The 16769-nt window shown below is 41.1% G+C and overlaps 1 protein-coding gene across 3 annotated transcripts in view; it reads right to left on the reverse strand.

Moving 5' to 3' along the window:
- LOC110018271 (DNA-directed RNA polymerase III subunit RPC8) overlaps nt 1–16769 on the reverse strand; it is a 53617-nt gene that overhangs the window by 34027 nt on the left and 2821 nt on the right. For all 3 annotated transcript variants that reach the window (XR_002293345.1, XR_002293344.1, XM_020715542.1), the window contains exons 2-4: nt 9047–9161; nt 8878–8973; nt 7256–7343 (exon numbers count right to left, since the gene is read on the reverse strand). Coding sequence is in view for 1 of the 3 variants with exons in the window: in XM_020715542.1 (XP_020571201.1) it covers nt 7256–7343; nt 8878–8973; nt 9047–9157 (295 nt within the window). In the remaining 2 variants the exon portion in view is untranslated. The remainder of the gene's footprint in view (nt 1–7255; nt 7344–8877; nt 8974–9046; nt 9162–16769) is intronic.

Consider the following 16769-nt stretch of genomic DNA (forward strand, 5'->3'; position numbering starts at 1 on the left):
CTCTTTAATGCCAATGTAAAAGCACTGTAACACAAGAAGCTACCTCAAAGAAATGCTCTCACAAAAATTCCCTTTCCAATCTCCTCACAGTCAAAATTTTTACTCTCCTCTCAGAAAACTTTTCTCAACAAATTTTCTCAACAACCTTTAGAAATTCAAAAGAAACTATGTTTATAGGCAGAGAAGAGAGAAGAAGAGAAAAGAGATCACACCATCGACCCACGGCACTCGAATCGGGCCAAAGAAGAAAAGGACACGCTCCCTGCTCACAGAAGGCGAAGCCACCGAAACCTCTCGGACCGAGCAGCCAACCCAATGGCAGCGAGGGAAGCATCGGGAAGAAGAGGAGAAATTACCATTCAAGAAAGGAAAATCGCAACTCGTGGAAGCTGACGCGGCTTCGGGAAGGAGGGTCGCGGGCAGCAAGTGTCAGGCAAGGACGAACGAGAGGTCAATTCTCTCTCGCGTGGAGGAGAAGGGGTTCGGTCGGCTCGAGATCGAGAAAGAAAAGAGTCATACACGCGAACGGGAGAGGGAAAGGGAAGCAGAGCTCGGGTGCGTGAGTTTAGGGATTTAGTGTTTAAAGAGGAAAGGGGGAAAAAAAGTTTAATAAAAAAATAATATATATATATTATATATATATATATATATATATATATATAATTATATGCGATTTACTCGCGCGCGGCGTCGTAACAAATAGGGTGTCCTCCCTAGGCAAAATTGACGCTCCGAACGTGCCGGTGCAGTCCGTTTTGTCATCTGGGGTCTCTCGGACGACGTCGTCGACAATCGGGTCAAAAACGCGTCAAAATTCAAATTTCACAAAATTTTGACCCGCGATCGATCTCTTCAAAAGGTTTACTTGAGCATTCGACAGGTAACAATGCAAACGATGTGAATCGTGGCGATCGGACGTGTCGACTCTCCGAATTGCGAAGTTTGTGCGCGCGGGAGTGCGAATTGTGCAAAAGGCACCCTAAGGCTCAGGAAGGTACTATAAGGAATCCCTTTTGGGTTTCCTCATGTTGGTTTCATCTTTCTACGTGTTAGAAGTCGATACCACACACGTGAAACTCCAGAAGGGGACAAAAGTGGGTTAAATTTCTAAAATGAGGCGGGTCCCATTTCTAAGGTTCTAAGATAGTCAAAAGGAGACCCCTAAGGCTAGATCCTAAATCCTACGAGAAAGACTAAACCTCACTAAAAATGAGGTCAACAATCTCCAAGAAAACAAACAAGATACAATGAGTGATCTACAATTCGAGAGGTAGAACGACTACACAATCCCTAGACGCTGTTGAGAATAAGAAAACAAAAGGAAAATCACATGAACTCAAAACATGAAAGTAAATCCTAGGTGATTAGCCCTAATAAAACACCCCCAAAACGCATTCAAACTTTTCCCCAAAAGGCCACCCCAATTACTATCCTCGCATACATGATTAGGAGCTTAACGAGCCCGCCCGGAGGATGGAATCCTCCCAGGAGCAAACTGGGGTTTCCGCCCCCATAGGCTTGGCCGGCCAGCTTGGTCAGACCGTGTCTGGCTAGGACAAGCAGGGCCAGGAAGAATTAGTACAACAATACTCCTCTTAAAGAAGCACCCTGTCCTCAATGTGGAATGATGAAAAGTGCTTCTAGATCACTTCTTCGGGCTCCCAAATTGTTTCATAATCTGACAGATTTTTCCACTTAATCGGCTCCTTTGCCGCAGCCACTCCTCGGCACACCCCTTCTACCTTCATGTCCTCTATCAGCATCGAAGACAGTGAAAATGAGAGTGTGTAGTCTCCAATAGCATGCCTCAATTGTGATACATGAAATATTGGATGCATTAATGATGATAGTGCTAACCTCAGACTGTATGTCACTGCCCCAATGCGTGCGACAATCACATAGGGGTCCAAAATATCGTGGAGAAAGCTTCCCACTCCTCCTAAGTCCATCAGTCTTCCTCTTCAAGATCTGTTGGGCCCTAAATAGATGTTCATTGAGTTCTGCCAATATCATATCCCTCTCCTCGAAGTACAGGTCTGCACTAGATACTAGTGTAGTGTTATACTCGTAATGTATCAGGTGAGGTGGATCTCAGTCATACAAAATCCTGAAAGGAGTGGTCCGTGTTGTAGTATAGTATGAAGTGTTGTATCAATACTCAACCCAAGCAATCCACCTTGCCCAAAGCTTCAGCATATCAAATACAAAACAATGTAGGTACGTGTCCACACTCATGTTAACCACCTCCTCTGATGGATCAAGTTGTTTGGTTCCTATGTGGTATCCTCATCTGGCGAAGAAGTTTTTTCATTTAATCAAATATTCGTAGGGACACTCAAAAGTTCGAAATGCAATCTTGTGCACATCTTTCAGTCACATTTGAATCTATTAGTACTCTGATTTCAAGTCAATTTAGGAGGATATTGCAGCCCAATTGAACTCGTCCAATAGCTTCTCGGTCACCAAAATGGGAAATTTGTCAGATAGTGTTTCTTTATTCACTTCCCAATAATCCACACAGAAACACAACTTCTATCCTTCTTCACTAACGAGACTGGGCTAAAGAAGAAGCTCACACTAGGTTGTATAATCCCTACCTCCAACATCTCTCGGATACAACTCACAATCTCATTCGTTTGTACTTGGGGGAAGTGGTATGGGCATACACTGATGGAAAAAACCAAGTCTCAGGATTATTACATGCTCGAGTCCGCTCCCCATTCTTTTGCTCAATCCCACAGCTCCAAATCCGCCTAAGGCAACGAAGCTGCCCTGATGACATGTGAATACTTCTGATTGTTGCTGCTTGTAACCGCTCCAGACGGCGACGCTCGATCAACCTGCTCTAAATCCGTTTAAAGTAGCGACGCTGCCCTGATGTCGCACAAATCCTTCATATTGTTGCAGTCCACATCCTCTACAAATACCATCGCTCGGTCCTGCGGTCGCTAGTAACGGGTTTGCGTGAAACACTGAGATCTTCTTCATGACTTCTCAAGGGTCGTGAATCTCCCCTCCATTACGAGAACTGTCCCTCCATGGCTAAAAAAACGCTCCTCCATTTCAAATATGATTTAGCTCAACTCACCCTCTAATTTCTTCTCCAAATCATTTACTTTTTGGTTGTCATTACTCCTTGTACTGTTTCAAAACTCCTTTAAGCGGCGATCCCGTAGTTGGCTTCTCAGCTAACTCAAATCGCGACTGCATGGAGAGGTTTGATCACGGGAGGTGTTCTATGATTCTCACCCCCTTTCTCAATGATTTTGGGTAGAAGCAGAGCGGGAGGAGAGAAATGGGAGCTTCGGGTCTTTGTACGTCGCGATCCAGACGTGGCCTTCTAAGCTAGCTCTAATTGTGATTGTATTGCAAGGTCACTGTCAAGAAGACATATCCTCTACACCGCAATCCCGTCATAGGCTTTCCAGCTCACTGGAATCATGACTGTTTTGCAAGGTTAGGTTGATCTTGTCGGGCTTCACAGCTAGCTCGAATCGCATAAATTTTGCAGAAAAATTGTGATACGGTCTTTGTTTCCTAGACTCGAATGCTCTAGTACAGATTTGATACGAACAGAGATGAATTTTCACAACAAAACTAGGTAAATAAAATTCTTTAATTCACCAACACAAAATAACACAACCCAAATACATAACAGATAAGCACCTACAATTTGAAAAATAGGCGATCTCTCCCAAAGCTTAACCCTATCACCAACAATTCGAGATGTAAATGATCTCTCCCAAACTCTAACCCTAAGACTCAATACAACAAAATCATCATATCCTAACCTTAAGAAAAATAGGCCCTATTTAAACCCCACAATAATGACTAATAAAAAGACAAAACTTGCCCTTCGGCACCGGTCTAACATTTGTTCTCTAGCTGGGTTGGCTTGTGTTCTCCACAAAATTTACTCTCACTGCCTAATCTGATGGTTGAGCCTGTTTGAAGGGTGGAGTTGACTTGATATTGTTGTGTTGACTCTCCACCTTCAAGGCTAGAGTCTGAAGGTTCTGAATGTCCAATAAGGCTACAACTATATCATATTATCAATAGAGGATCGTAGTCCCCTCAAATATCGTGTTATGGTGTTCTCATTAGGCTCCACTAGCCCACACTTCAATATAAATTGCTTGAACTAAGTTGTGTAATCCTCTACTGAAACATCTTGTTGTTGTAATTGGTGAAGCCTCAAGAACATGTCATATCTGTAATATGTTGGGAGGTACATGCATTGCATCTCTCTTTCCATCTTTGATGAGGTTGTGATTTTATTTTTTTCCCTTCCGCTAGCATAAGCGTTTCAAATTTTCCCACCACAGAGAAGCATTCTTCTTTGTTCGACAGAATATCCTTATATTTAAAGACTCGTTCCACTGTATAGAGCTACTCAAAAAATTTGTTTTAATCTATAAAACCATCAAAATCTGGTAAGTCAATCTTCGCTCCAAAATTCTAACTTCTCTAAAATGATATGTCAAATCGTCAAGGTAATGGTTATTCCTCACTGGAAACTACATGGCGGAAGGGATTCACTTCCTCCTCTTGATCTGATAAGTCAATGTTATGGTTATGAGTGATCTCACTGGATTGTCTCCTGTCAAAGATGACAAGCCTCTGTGCAGTTAGAGAATTTTTTGCTGCATAGTAAACTTGTGAACGCATTGTTGCGGGTTTCTCCTTGGCAGCATGACGTCCCGTTCTTCCAATTGAAATTTTGATGGACAAAAAGATATGGTTTAGGGTTAGAGTTAGGTAGGGCACAAAGATGGATTTGGGACCGTCAATAAGACTAATGGCCTCTGTTTATCAGTAACTCTATCAATGAGGGCAGGAAGATTTTTAATTTCTAATATAACTATACATGGGATATTGAGAAATTATATAAACAATTTCGAGAAGATCTATGCAACTTAATTCGCAGCAACCTGATACGTATGATATCCCCGAGATGTGCAAGCAACTCATGGGGAAAACCATTACCGCCAATGCATTCCGAGCTGAATTTTCCCAGCTACAGGCCACACATGGGTGGCTTGCCAAACACAAACTACGTCCTAGGGAGAACGCCTTCTAGTGGAGGCTCAATATCTATGCCATCCCTACCGATGCTTGGGTGGCGCGGAGGGGACTTTCAAGTCCCCATAGTGCCCATGGGGATTTGAAGAGGGGGAAAACCAAAATCATATTTCTACCAACTATTTTTTTTTGTGTGCAGGGATGGAAAAACTTAAAAGGCTGGGAATTTAGTCTCCCTACTTATCAGAGTTTCGATGAGGCCCTCGAGGACCTACGCAACACTAAACCGCCCAACATCACTTTTGCGAGGTTGTATTGCAATGTTGTCTACCTGTATTGGCAGGCAAGAAATGCCAAAAAACATGTCAAAGCTCATGGTACACCTACAACAATTGCCTCCAACCAGTTGGAAGCCTGGACCGATCCTCAGTTTTACCCAATTCCAAAGCACTGGGATGCCAACCAGCAACATTGGCTGCATGAACGCCCCCTTAGGCATCGCTCCCCCCACCCCCCCTCCTCTGGGTTGGATAAAAGTGAATATTGCCAGGGGTCTCCTCTCCTCCAATCGTGCGGAGTCATCAGAGACGACATGGGGCAGCTCATAGTGGCTAAGGGCCACAACTTCACACAATGGGACAACTATAATTCTCTTGTCGAAGACTGGATGACCGAATGCAAAGGCAGAATCATAGAGGGGGACAACTGTAATGTCATGGAATACTTCCAGCATACCATTGACGAGAAGATTTGGCGACATAACATTTCCGACAATCCAAATATTGGCTTTTGCTTAATTTCAAGCAAGTCATGTTCAAACATACCAATAGAGAAAACAATATAGATGCCCATACTTGTGCAAAGATGACTTTGGATAAGAATTATCTTTTGACACTTGTAAATGCTTTCGATCCTCTGTTTTTTGTTTTATAAGAGGATAGTGTCCATTTTGTAAATGCCTTAAGAGCATAATTATTTGTTTATTTGGACTTTTGTAACATTTTTGAAATTTTAATGCAATATGCAACTTTCAAGGATCAACATTTATCAAATACAAATTGACGTGGGATGTGTTTACGGAATGTGAGACCGCATTCGAGCCGAATGCAAAGCCGCTTATGTGTTTTCTCGTTATCACGGGATCGGATGGCAGAACTACCGTGGGAATTTCCCGCTCGTGTTGGAACCCGACAAGATTTTATCCCAATATAACTTTCAGAGGGCCTTCACCTTTCCTGATTTCTGTTGTCAAGCCCATGGACCTTTTTTATTCTATTATATTTTAATATTTAAAGCTTAATTAGGATTGCTTTTCTATTCATCTATTTCAAATTAGGTTTTTCTCGGAAAAAACTATTGATATATTGTTATTTTACTGGTTTAGGGGACTTTCAGTAATTATTTTGGTGTTTGAAGATTTTATTCTCTGCTAACAGACCCTTGGACCAAAATTCATCTTTATTGAAATTTCAAGCGTTTGGTTGAAAGAAAAATGAATGCGGTGTAATTTTTAGAGGTTTTTGAAATTCTCACTCACTCCACTTTCAGTGCATTTGGAGTTCACCTGAATGGGTTCAATTCCAAATACAACACATGCATGAAGCTTCACGTTCAGCCACAAGCCACCATCGGTCTTCTGGTCCCCCGCCCACCAACCTACTCCCACTATCAGCTGCCCACCACGACCACTGCTGCCGCCACTTATCGCCTCCCACCACTGCCTACCACTGTTACCTCCCACCAACAACATATCCTAAACCAAAAATATTGGTTTTACTTTGCAAGTAACCAAAAACAAAAATTAAATCTTGAATTTTTTTAACAAAAAACAAATCAACGTAAATTATTTCAAAAACATAATGTTGACTTACATTATATTAAAATGCATCAAATTTTCAAAAACTTACAAGCAAAGAGTCCCTTAGAGCAAAATTAAAACATTGGTCTCAAATTTACCAATTTTGTAGTTCAAATTATATCCAATCATAACTTCTATCACAAGAATTTTCAAAAAATTAATTCCATTGAACTTCATCAAGAAAAAATTGGGTGTACATGTGTTTTTTCAAATTCTTAAAATAAAAAATTATACAGCATAAAAATTACTATTGCTGATCATATACTCCTAGAATTAGCTTTATCGAATATTTTCATTTCATAAAACGCGATAGCTAAAAATATATATATGTGGATCTCATCTGAGTGCAACAAAGAAGCGGTAACTGAAACTTACAACGCAAGCCATCACTGTTCGACTCTTCAATTTTTCCAGTAAGAATCTCCCCGATGAAAGGTTGAAACATGACTAATCTAATTACAACCTATAAAAGTTATATTTACGAACAGTAAATCAATTATCAAATAATATATTCAAATCAATTCGAAAACAATAATTGAATGCAAAATCAAGAATGTGGTATAATGCAAACCACAGTAGGCCAACATGGTTTTAGTCTAGGTTAAATCAACAAGCTATTTGTGATCCCTTTCAAACCTGATCCAACATTTAAATTTTCAAGGGTGCGTATGATTTTGAGCCATTAACAAGCATTATTAAATAAAAATCTATGAAAAACACCACGAAACATTAAATTGGTTCAAGCTAAAATGACTCCTCAGCCATTACCCATTTCTAGGTTGCAAGATGAAATCAAATAACCAAAAAGAAATCATTTAGCCAAATATCTACACCAAAAAACATGCTCAAACCATTAATAATGAATCCCTAAGCTATTATCAAGGTGCTGCTCAAGTAAAAAAAAATTGGCTAAACACTAAGAATGAAATTGGTTAGCTCATTTCCTTTAATTTACATGTTTGACATATGTATAATTAAAAATCATATATAGCTGTTGAACTTCACTCTTTACCACATCACTTCGTTGGACTATTTCCATGCCATTCCTCCTTGCTTCATGGGGGTTAAATCAATTGTCTTCAACACAACCTTACACTTGCTTCAAAATGGTATGAAGCTAAAGATTAAATGTAAATACATTGCCGCATTACATTAGGCCATCTATGGTATGAGGTTTTGCCAGCTAACCTAGAACTTTAGAAATGAATAGACAATGCTAACTCACACAAAAGTTTAGGTGAGATGAAGTGCTGTTTTCTCTCATTAAATTTAAGATGTAAGAAGATGTCTGTAGACCTTTGGCATAAGAAGTGCTCCAGCCTCATTTCAAATCTTTTATGTGAAGAGGAGTCACAGCCTAAACCTTGGAAGATAAGCTCTAATTGCCATTTAAACCTAGCAAATCATTCTCTAGAGATTATAAATGTTAGATCATCTATAATATGCATAAGTGGGATGAATACCACTCCATCACATATTGTATATGGACAACCTCTCTGCAATGTAACATAATGATAGCCTACAACAGTCTTTCCTATGCCCCAATACTGGTGGGAAGAGCCCTGAGAATAAATGCGTAAATAAGGAAACAATAATATAGACTATTGATGTTGACTAGATGTCATTGAAGAATGTAGATAACTTTGAATTTAATATGTAAAAAGCATACTGTGTAAATCTATTACTTACTATAGCACATTAGCGAAGAATTCAAGAGCTTTACTAGCTTATCAAAATAAATTATTTAATCAAGTACATTAAATAAGCTGAAAATGAACTAACATAAACAAACATTTAAGGAGCAAAATCTCTATAAACATATAAGTTAACTATTTTTACCCAAATGCTACATGAACTAATATCATGCCTAAGTTAACCAACAGTGTGCAAGCATTATTCAAGAAATAAAACACTAGCAAACAAATAAATATTATTAATAAAAAAATAATATTAATAAAGCAATAAAACACAAATGCAAACAAATAAATGGAAACTACCTCGTACGAAGAGCAACCATCTCCAGGGTAAATGAAACCACCATCCATAGAGAGAATGTCATAAACAGAAATGCAAAGCCCCAAATTTGCAATAATCTGATATATCAACGAGCATATAGAAGAGATAAATAGTTGAGGTTTAAACTGAAAAGAAATGAAGTTAGAAAACCTTGTCCAAGAATTGCATTTGAAGTTCTCCCTTGATTGCATCAATAAGAGGAAGGCCCAACAATTGGGGATGCAACTGCAATGTGTGCTTGATTTTGCTAAGATGAAACATGGTGCTTCAAATTGACATGCAGAGCAAAAGCATTTTATATTTAGTAAAAAGTTAAGGGAATAACTTTGTAAATCAATAACATATGAGGTAAAAAAGAGGTTGAACTTGTTCCTACAATCCAAAATAAAAGAAACTCAACCACATATCCCTAACTTTAAGCAATATAATCACATTGTACAAAGTAGGTCTCAAAGAGCAAAATAGTTTGTACCGAACTGAAGTTTCACGAGAAAGTTCTTAACTATTAAAGGTTCTCGGTGCATTAGCTTAGAATAATAGACTAGTCTCAACCAATCAACTTTTGGGTTCTTAGGCATTTGCCTCCCACTGACTCAAATCCACTCCACTGAGTTATTTGATTGGATTATTACTTCTACATCGTTGCCTCCCTTATTTTATTACTTGGGATCAAGCGTTTTACAAAATAACTAGATGTGAAGAGTCAAAATGCACTCTGACTCTATGAGCATGAATGCACATACTTTTAGAACCTTGGAGAGACATATTGCAGGAGGCATTGTCAAATTGTCGCTAGCATAACGTAAGTTGCTAGTGAGGTGATCCAATTATGTTCTCTTACCATTTTCTTTTACCTTTACAATCAATCCTTTGAAACTATAAATTCAATAGGAAGGGCTCTAAAAGAAATTTCTTCAAAGAAATTATCTTATAGACTTCTCCATTTGTTCTCTCAGATATTTGGAACCAAATATAAAAATAAACCCTAATTATTGTTTTTGTTGAAATATGTAACTAGTTTTGGCCATCACTATTGCAACGGTTAGTAAAAAAATCATGTAACTGATAGTTTTAAAACTTAAATTAATGGATTAAATAGATTTGGTGTATTTTAAAGTTATATATATATATATATATATATATATATATATGACCATATCATATTCCATAATGCAAGCAATCAAGCTTTGAGGTATGCTTCTAGAAGTCATCCCAAAATTGTCATTTCTTTTAAATGCCTCATTTATAAAACTAACTAAATTCAATTTATACATTGTTTTGATCTTATTGATGAGTATGAATGGTGCATTGATACGTTAGAAAAATAAACACGTGAGTAGAATTTTTTTTCTCCCCTTAAGATGAGAAAATCCGGTCTATGCTAAAAAGTGTCCTTTATCATGTATAGAAACTTAATCAAAGGGTTGTGTGCATAAAAAATATGTCAGCACAAATCTTAAAGAAATCTGACAGCTCGCGGAAGAGATGACGTGGCATCCTGGGACACGTCGGGGACGATCCAAAATCTCAAACCTAGCCAGTCGGCTCATACAAGCCGGAAGGAAGGTAATCTCCACATGAATAGAATTTGACCATTCTCCTGGAATTCAACCAACACAAAACTCCCACGGACGAGTCCAACAACTTTCTCTATAGTCAGGTCAGGGCAATCAAGCCAAACTGTCCGAGTTCGAAGCAGTCGGCCTAAGTCCCCGTCTTTTCAAGCATAAACCCTCAAGAAATAACATCATTGGTAGTGTCTCCGAGTCCCAAGAGATTAGCCGCCCGACTCCAAAAAGACGGGTGGCGGGCTCTATAGGCTCCCGACCCTATCCGATCGGACACCTCCTTAGGGTTACAGCTCCATCCGGCAGGGCACCTTTCCAGACTCCAGAACCTATATTTATTACTGACCAAAATGCCCCCGCCATATCTACGTATTCTAAGAGTAGATAATTTAATTGTACACACCTCATCCCTATAAATAGGGGTTCATTTCTTGAATAAAGGTTATGCGATTTTATTGTTCTCTAATGTGCTTTTGCTCTTTGTGTCCCCCCTCTCTCTCCTTTTCGTGCTCTATTCTTTGGGTCTCCCAGACGATTTTTGATTCAACATCTTAAAAGATGCGGTAAACATGGAGTCCTGCCTTCAGTAAGAAGAGAAGCGCAGCGGTCACAACGAAAGGAGATTTCCCAAATAGAACAAGCCATTGCAGGAGAAATAAGAGAAGTGGTAAAAAAGATTGCGCATAAGGGAATGCAGGAGATGAGGGCTCAAATAATGGACCAGGTGTCGGGCCAGATTGTTGAAGTCCTACGAGCCATTACAACTCTGAGGGAAAGTCGGGCACCCTGGGAGCAAAATGCCCCCCAAGAAGCACTGTCGGTGCCCAACGGCTGAAGAATGAATCACAGTCCAGAGAGGGCCGAAGACTCACAGTATCAGGATAGCGTTGGATCAGCATAGGTGGAGAGGCAACGAGAAGGGCATACTGAGGCTCCGCGGCAACCAGAGCCCATTCTCCCACAGATCTCGGGGGCCAACCCTCAGAAAAATGCAAATTATCTATGGGTGTCGGTCAAACCTATTTGAGTCGGCCAAGTGCTTGTTCAAGATCTCAGACGCTTTAAAGTGTTAGTTCTTCACTATTTTGAGGTTGTCCTCCTTGAAGTGGTTTCACTCACTTCCAGCTGAGAGAATCAACAACTTTGCTGATTTCAAGAGATTTTTCTCGGCACAATTTGTCAGTTCCCGGAAACTCACCAAGAGCGTGCAGTCCTTGTGCCAACTCAAGTAAGGTCAGCACGAGAGTCTGCGCTCATTCATTTCACACTTCTAGAGAGAAATATTGAATGTGAAAAACCTCTGAATCGATGAGGCACAAGCTGCATGAAAGTAAGGCTTGAGGTCCACATGCATTTCATATGACCTCAGTCTGCACGACTCCTAAGACTTGGTTGAGCTATTGGAAATGACCAACAAGCACATCCTCGTGGAGGAGACCACCCCCAAGAGAGAACCGAAAGAACGTCATGTCCAGAAAAGGGCTCCCCTAAGCGGCATTTTGATGCCAAGGGTGGATCATAGACCGCCCGTCAGGCGTCGGTACGAGACGGCCAATCCTCTCGCAGCAACAGAGTGTCTGATCGATACAACCAACATGGAGGTCAGGCGAGAAACTGTGATCCTTGGCCAACCCGGTACTATGAGAAGATGGCACAACGTTATTAGCAACCGTACGGTGAGTTTGAGGGCCTACGGGTTACCAATTGAGGGTATCAATGGAGGAGATTGTGGACTCCATCAAGGAGAAGGATTACTTCAAGGAAGCCACACTAATGAAGGTCAGAGGCTTTCTCCGGGATACAAGAAGATATTATAATTATTACTGAGATCACGGTCACGACATGGAGGATTGCATAAACCTTCAGAGTCTCATGAACGAGTTGATGAAGGCAGGAAAGATGAAGGAGTTTGTGGCCCAGGGACACCCGGGTCAGAGGCATGGTAAAGCCCCGACCATAGAAGCTCTGTAAGGCCCCGTCCGGATGAACGTCATCCACATCATCAAGATAGTCCCAACCAATTTCGGAGGAAATAAGTCCTCTCGGCTAAGCTCCCAAAAGAGGCCCAGGACAGGGGAACTACGTAACCTCACATCCGTGCAAATGAGGGTCAGAGGCATAAAAAAGCCCCAACGAGGAACCCCTAAAATGAAGCAATCACTGTAACAAGGATAATCAGCAACTTCCAAGTTGGAAGTATCCTTATTGACATTGACAGTTCTGTGAACATTTTGTTCAAGTCAATGTTCGATGAGCTTAACCTTCAGGCCAACCGATTGTTAGCATTGACCCGTCCATTGTATGGCTTTTCAAGTGAAAGTAAAAAGCCACTAAGCGTAATGCCATTAGCGATTACTTGAAGAAATGATGATAACCAGCTCACAGAGACTGAGGATTTTCTGATAGTGGACTCGTCTCCTACCTAAAATGCCATTTTTGGCCGCCAACTGCTAAATCACTTCAAGATCGTGGTGTCCACCTACCAAGCTGCAGTCAAGTTCCAGAGGGACGAGAAAGTGATCACTATCAGAGGAGACCTGTTGCAGTCGCGGGTCTGCTACCTCCAGGCGGTAGGGAGCGTGAAGTAGGAGCAGCTCGACCTACAGAACCGACAAGAATGTAGTCTCGAGACCAACGAGACGACTCTGAAGATTCTCGTTGTCAAAGATAAGCTCGCTAAAACTTTCCTACTAAATGATAATTTCAATGCAAGGCACAGTGAGCTGCTAATCTAGACACTTCGTGACCACCGCAATGTCTTTGTTTGGTCCGCTGCAGAGATGCTAGGGATACCAGTTGACGTTACCTTAGGGGTGTCAAAAATTTAATAGCCAACACGACTCAAACTTGACTAAAAAATCTGGGTAAAGATTAACCCGAATATTTTTCAAGTCAGGTTCGGGTCAGAGAATTCAACACATTTATTTTTCAGGTCAGGGTTGGGTTGAACCTGAAAACCCAAGCACCCGAAAGTTCGAGTCAAATTCGGCTTAGAGGGTAAGCTCGGGTTTGGGTTAGGTTCGAGTCTTAGTTTTCGACCCATTTATTATTTGGGATGTGTTCGGGTTGACCCTAATCATGCCGAGTTATTTTTGGGTCGGACCCGAACCCGACCCACTGACACGAATTGTCACCCCTAGGTTACTTACCACCGGTTGAATGTAAGTCCCACCGTCCGGCTAATCAAGCAGAAGATCAGGAACTCGACGGCTAGAATGGCCAAGCCCATCAAAGAAAGGGTGTTGAAGCTGTAGAAAGTAGGGTGCATCCAGGAGCTACATCATCCCAACTGGGTCACAAACGTCGTCATGGTCCAGAAGGTCGATGGGTAATGGCGGATGTGCATAGACTTCACGAACTTGAACGTCGTCTGCCCGAAGGACTACAACCCCATGTTGATGATCGATGACCTGGTAGACGCAGCTGTTGGTCATTCCGTGATGAGTTTCCTAAACTCTTTCTTCGGTTACCACCAAATCAAGATACACCCAACGAACGCTGAGAAGACTGTCTTTATCACTGCTGAAGAACTTTATTGTTATAATGTAATGTCTTTAGGCTTAAAAACGCTAGGGCAACATACCGATATGTAATGAATGTAATTTTTGCTTATTAAAAAGTAAAAAGTATTGAAGTATACATGGATGATGTCCTTGTGAAAAGCCGAACGGCAGAACAACATATAAAAAACATAAGAGAAACTTTTCAAACTTTAAGAAAATATAATATGAAGCTAAACCTTCTGAAAAGTGCGTTTCGAGCCATAATCGGAAAGTTCTTAAGTTAGCTCCTAACCCCCGAAGGCATAAAGGCGAACCCAGACGAAATTCAAGTGCTAATTGACATGCCAACCCCAAAAAATACCGAAAATGTTCAGAAGTTAACTGGTCGGATCACAACCCTTAACGGGTTCATCTTAAGGTCGTATGACAAGTACGTAGCTTTCTTCAAAACCCTCAGGAAAGCCAAAAGTTTCAGGTCGAATAATGAGTGTCAACAAGTCTTCCAAAACCTAAAGGAATCTCTATCTTCACTGCCGCTCCTCCAAAGTCCAAAGTCAAATGAAGAATTCTCATTATACTTGGGAATGGGAGCTGAGGCAATCAATGCGGTGCTGGTCGGGGAGGAATTGGGAAAGCAATTCCCGGCCTACTACACAAGTTGTGTTCTCCGAAAAGCGGAGGTCAGGTATCCAATTATGTAGAAACTAACATTTGTTTTAATTTTGTTGGCCCGTAGGTTGCAACCTGGGTGATTTCGGATCAACCTCATAAGTAGGTGCTTACCCGGCCAAAACACTCCAGTCGGCTACTCAAGTGGGGAGTGGAGCAAAGCGAGTTCGAAATCGCATATGTCCCTGGACGGCCATCAAAATATAGACAGTTACAGAATTTCCAGCAAATTTCTCGGAACAAGAAAGACCAAGTGAAGATGTTCAAAGCAATCAGCAGAAGCAACTCTTGTACGCCGACGGTGCCTCGAACATAACCAAAGAAGGATTAGGGCTTGCTTTGAGCAGCCCCGCAAGAGACTACTTGTACCACTCAGTGACTCTAGAATTCGAGGTAACAAATAACTAGATAGAGTACAAGACTTTGATTGTCGACTTACATCCAACCTATGAGATGGGCGCCCGGTTCCTCATTGTGAAATCAGACTCACTACCGGTAGTGAATCAAATAAATGGAGAATTTAAGGTTAGAAATGAAGTAATTATAAATTATCTCAACAAAGTCGAGGCAATTTTTTGAAAATTTGTAGAGTTTCGGATCAAACATGTCGGCAGAGAAGAAAATCAGGTAACTGACTTGCTGTCCAAATGTGTTCTCTTGGGAAACGGGACACCGCAAATTCTCAGTCGACCGATCATCAAAGAACCGAAGGGGATGGTAGTATAAAGTGAAGAAACCAAAAGTTGGGTTGACCCCTACGTCAAGTACTTAGAAACAGGAGAATTTGCAAATTAAATAATGAACCTCAGAAGATTTAAGTTCAAATTTGTTTAGTACCTGTTGATAAAAGGAACACTTTTCTGAAAACCAACATCGTTGTATCTAAGGTGTATAAAGGAAAATGAGGTGAAAGACATTCTTTAGAAAATTCATTTCGGGGAGTGTGGGAGCCACTCAGGAGGGAAGACATTGGCACACCGGGTCCAACGACATGGGTATTTCTAGCCCACGATGTTTAAAGAAGTTGAAGCATTCTCTGGGAGGTGTGAGCAATGATAAAAATATGGGTCACTACAATATCAGCCAGCCCACAAACTCCAACGAATCCCCAGCCCATGGCCTTTCGCTGTCTAGGAATTGGACATCCTGGGGTCATTTTCACCTTCCAAAGAACAACGTCATTTCCTCCTGGTAGCAGCGGATTATTTTTCGAAGTGGATCGAGACCAAAACTCTCGCCTGAATCACTGCGGATATCGTCCAAAACTTCATCTGGACCCATTCGATATGTTGCAACAGCCTACCATTGGTTAACATCATAGATAATGGGACACGGTTCGCAAACAAAAAGGTTTGAATGTTTTTGCCAACATCAAGGAACATGTCTTAAATTTGCTTCGGTCCATCATCCTCGGACTAACAGCCAGGCTGAGGCAGCTAACAAAATTATTCTCAACCGTTTGAGAAAGAAAGTGGAAAGAGAGAATGATAGCTGGGCGGATAACCTTTCGTCTGTTTTGTGAGCCATTCATACAACTCCTTCCACTGAACCGGTCAAACGTCGTCCATGCTCTCACATGGAATGGAAGTCATGCTACCGATAAAATACAAATTTAGACCGTCGGTCCTTTACTTTGCTCTTGAACCCGATCAACTGGAGTTTCAAGCTGGATGAAAAAACAGCATAACTCGTCCAATTTGAATCCGATAAAATCTAAGAGTAATTTGATGGACCAGAGAAGTTTCACCCACTAGAGGGGCATGACGAATGTCATGATTATTGCCACCAAGTTTGGCGCAACCTGCACCAGAATAATATCGTAATGGTTGAAGACGGCCCGAAGTTCGTGATAGAAAGGCAACCACAACCCGTACTTAAACTGGTCCACATGACCAAGCAATGTCTGAACACTCCAGTCTCTCTCTCATCCTTCTCTGTTGTTCTGAGGCTCACAGAGTCCCCAAAAACAAATGACCACTGAAGGACTTCAATCTATCTCGCAGTCACCACATACTCCATGCACGAGGATCGCCCCAAACAACTCGAAAGGGTATTTCGATGCCACAACTAGCGAGAAAGAAGAAGGGAAAAGATCACATAGAGGGAAAATAAAGGAAAAGTAGGGCTCTTCCG

This window comes from Phalaenopsis equestris, unplaced genomic scaffold, assembly GCF_001263595.1.
Source record: "Phalaenopsis equestris unplaced genomic scaffold, ASM126359v1 Scaffold000006, whole genome shotgun sequence".
NCBI classification, from domain to species: Eukaryota; Viridiplantae; Streptophyta; class Magnoliopsida; order Asparagales; family Orchidaceae; genus Phalaenopsis; species Phalaenopsis equestris.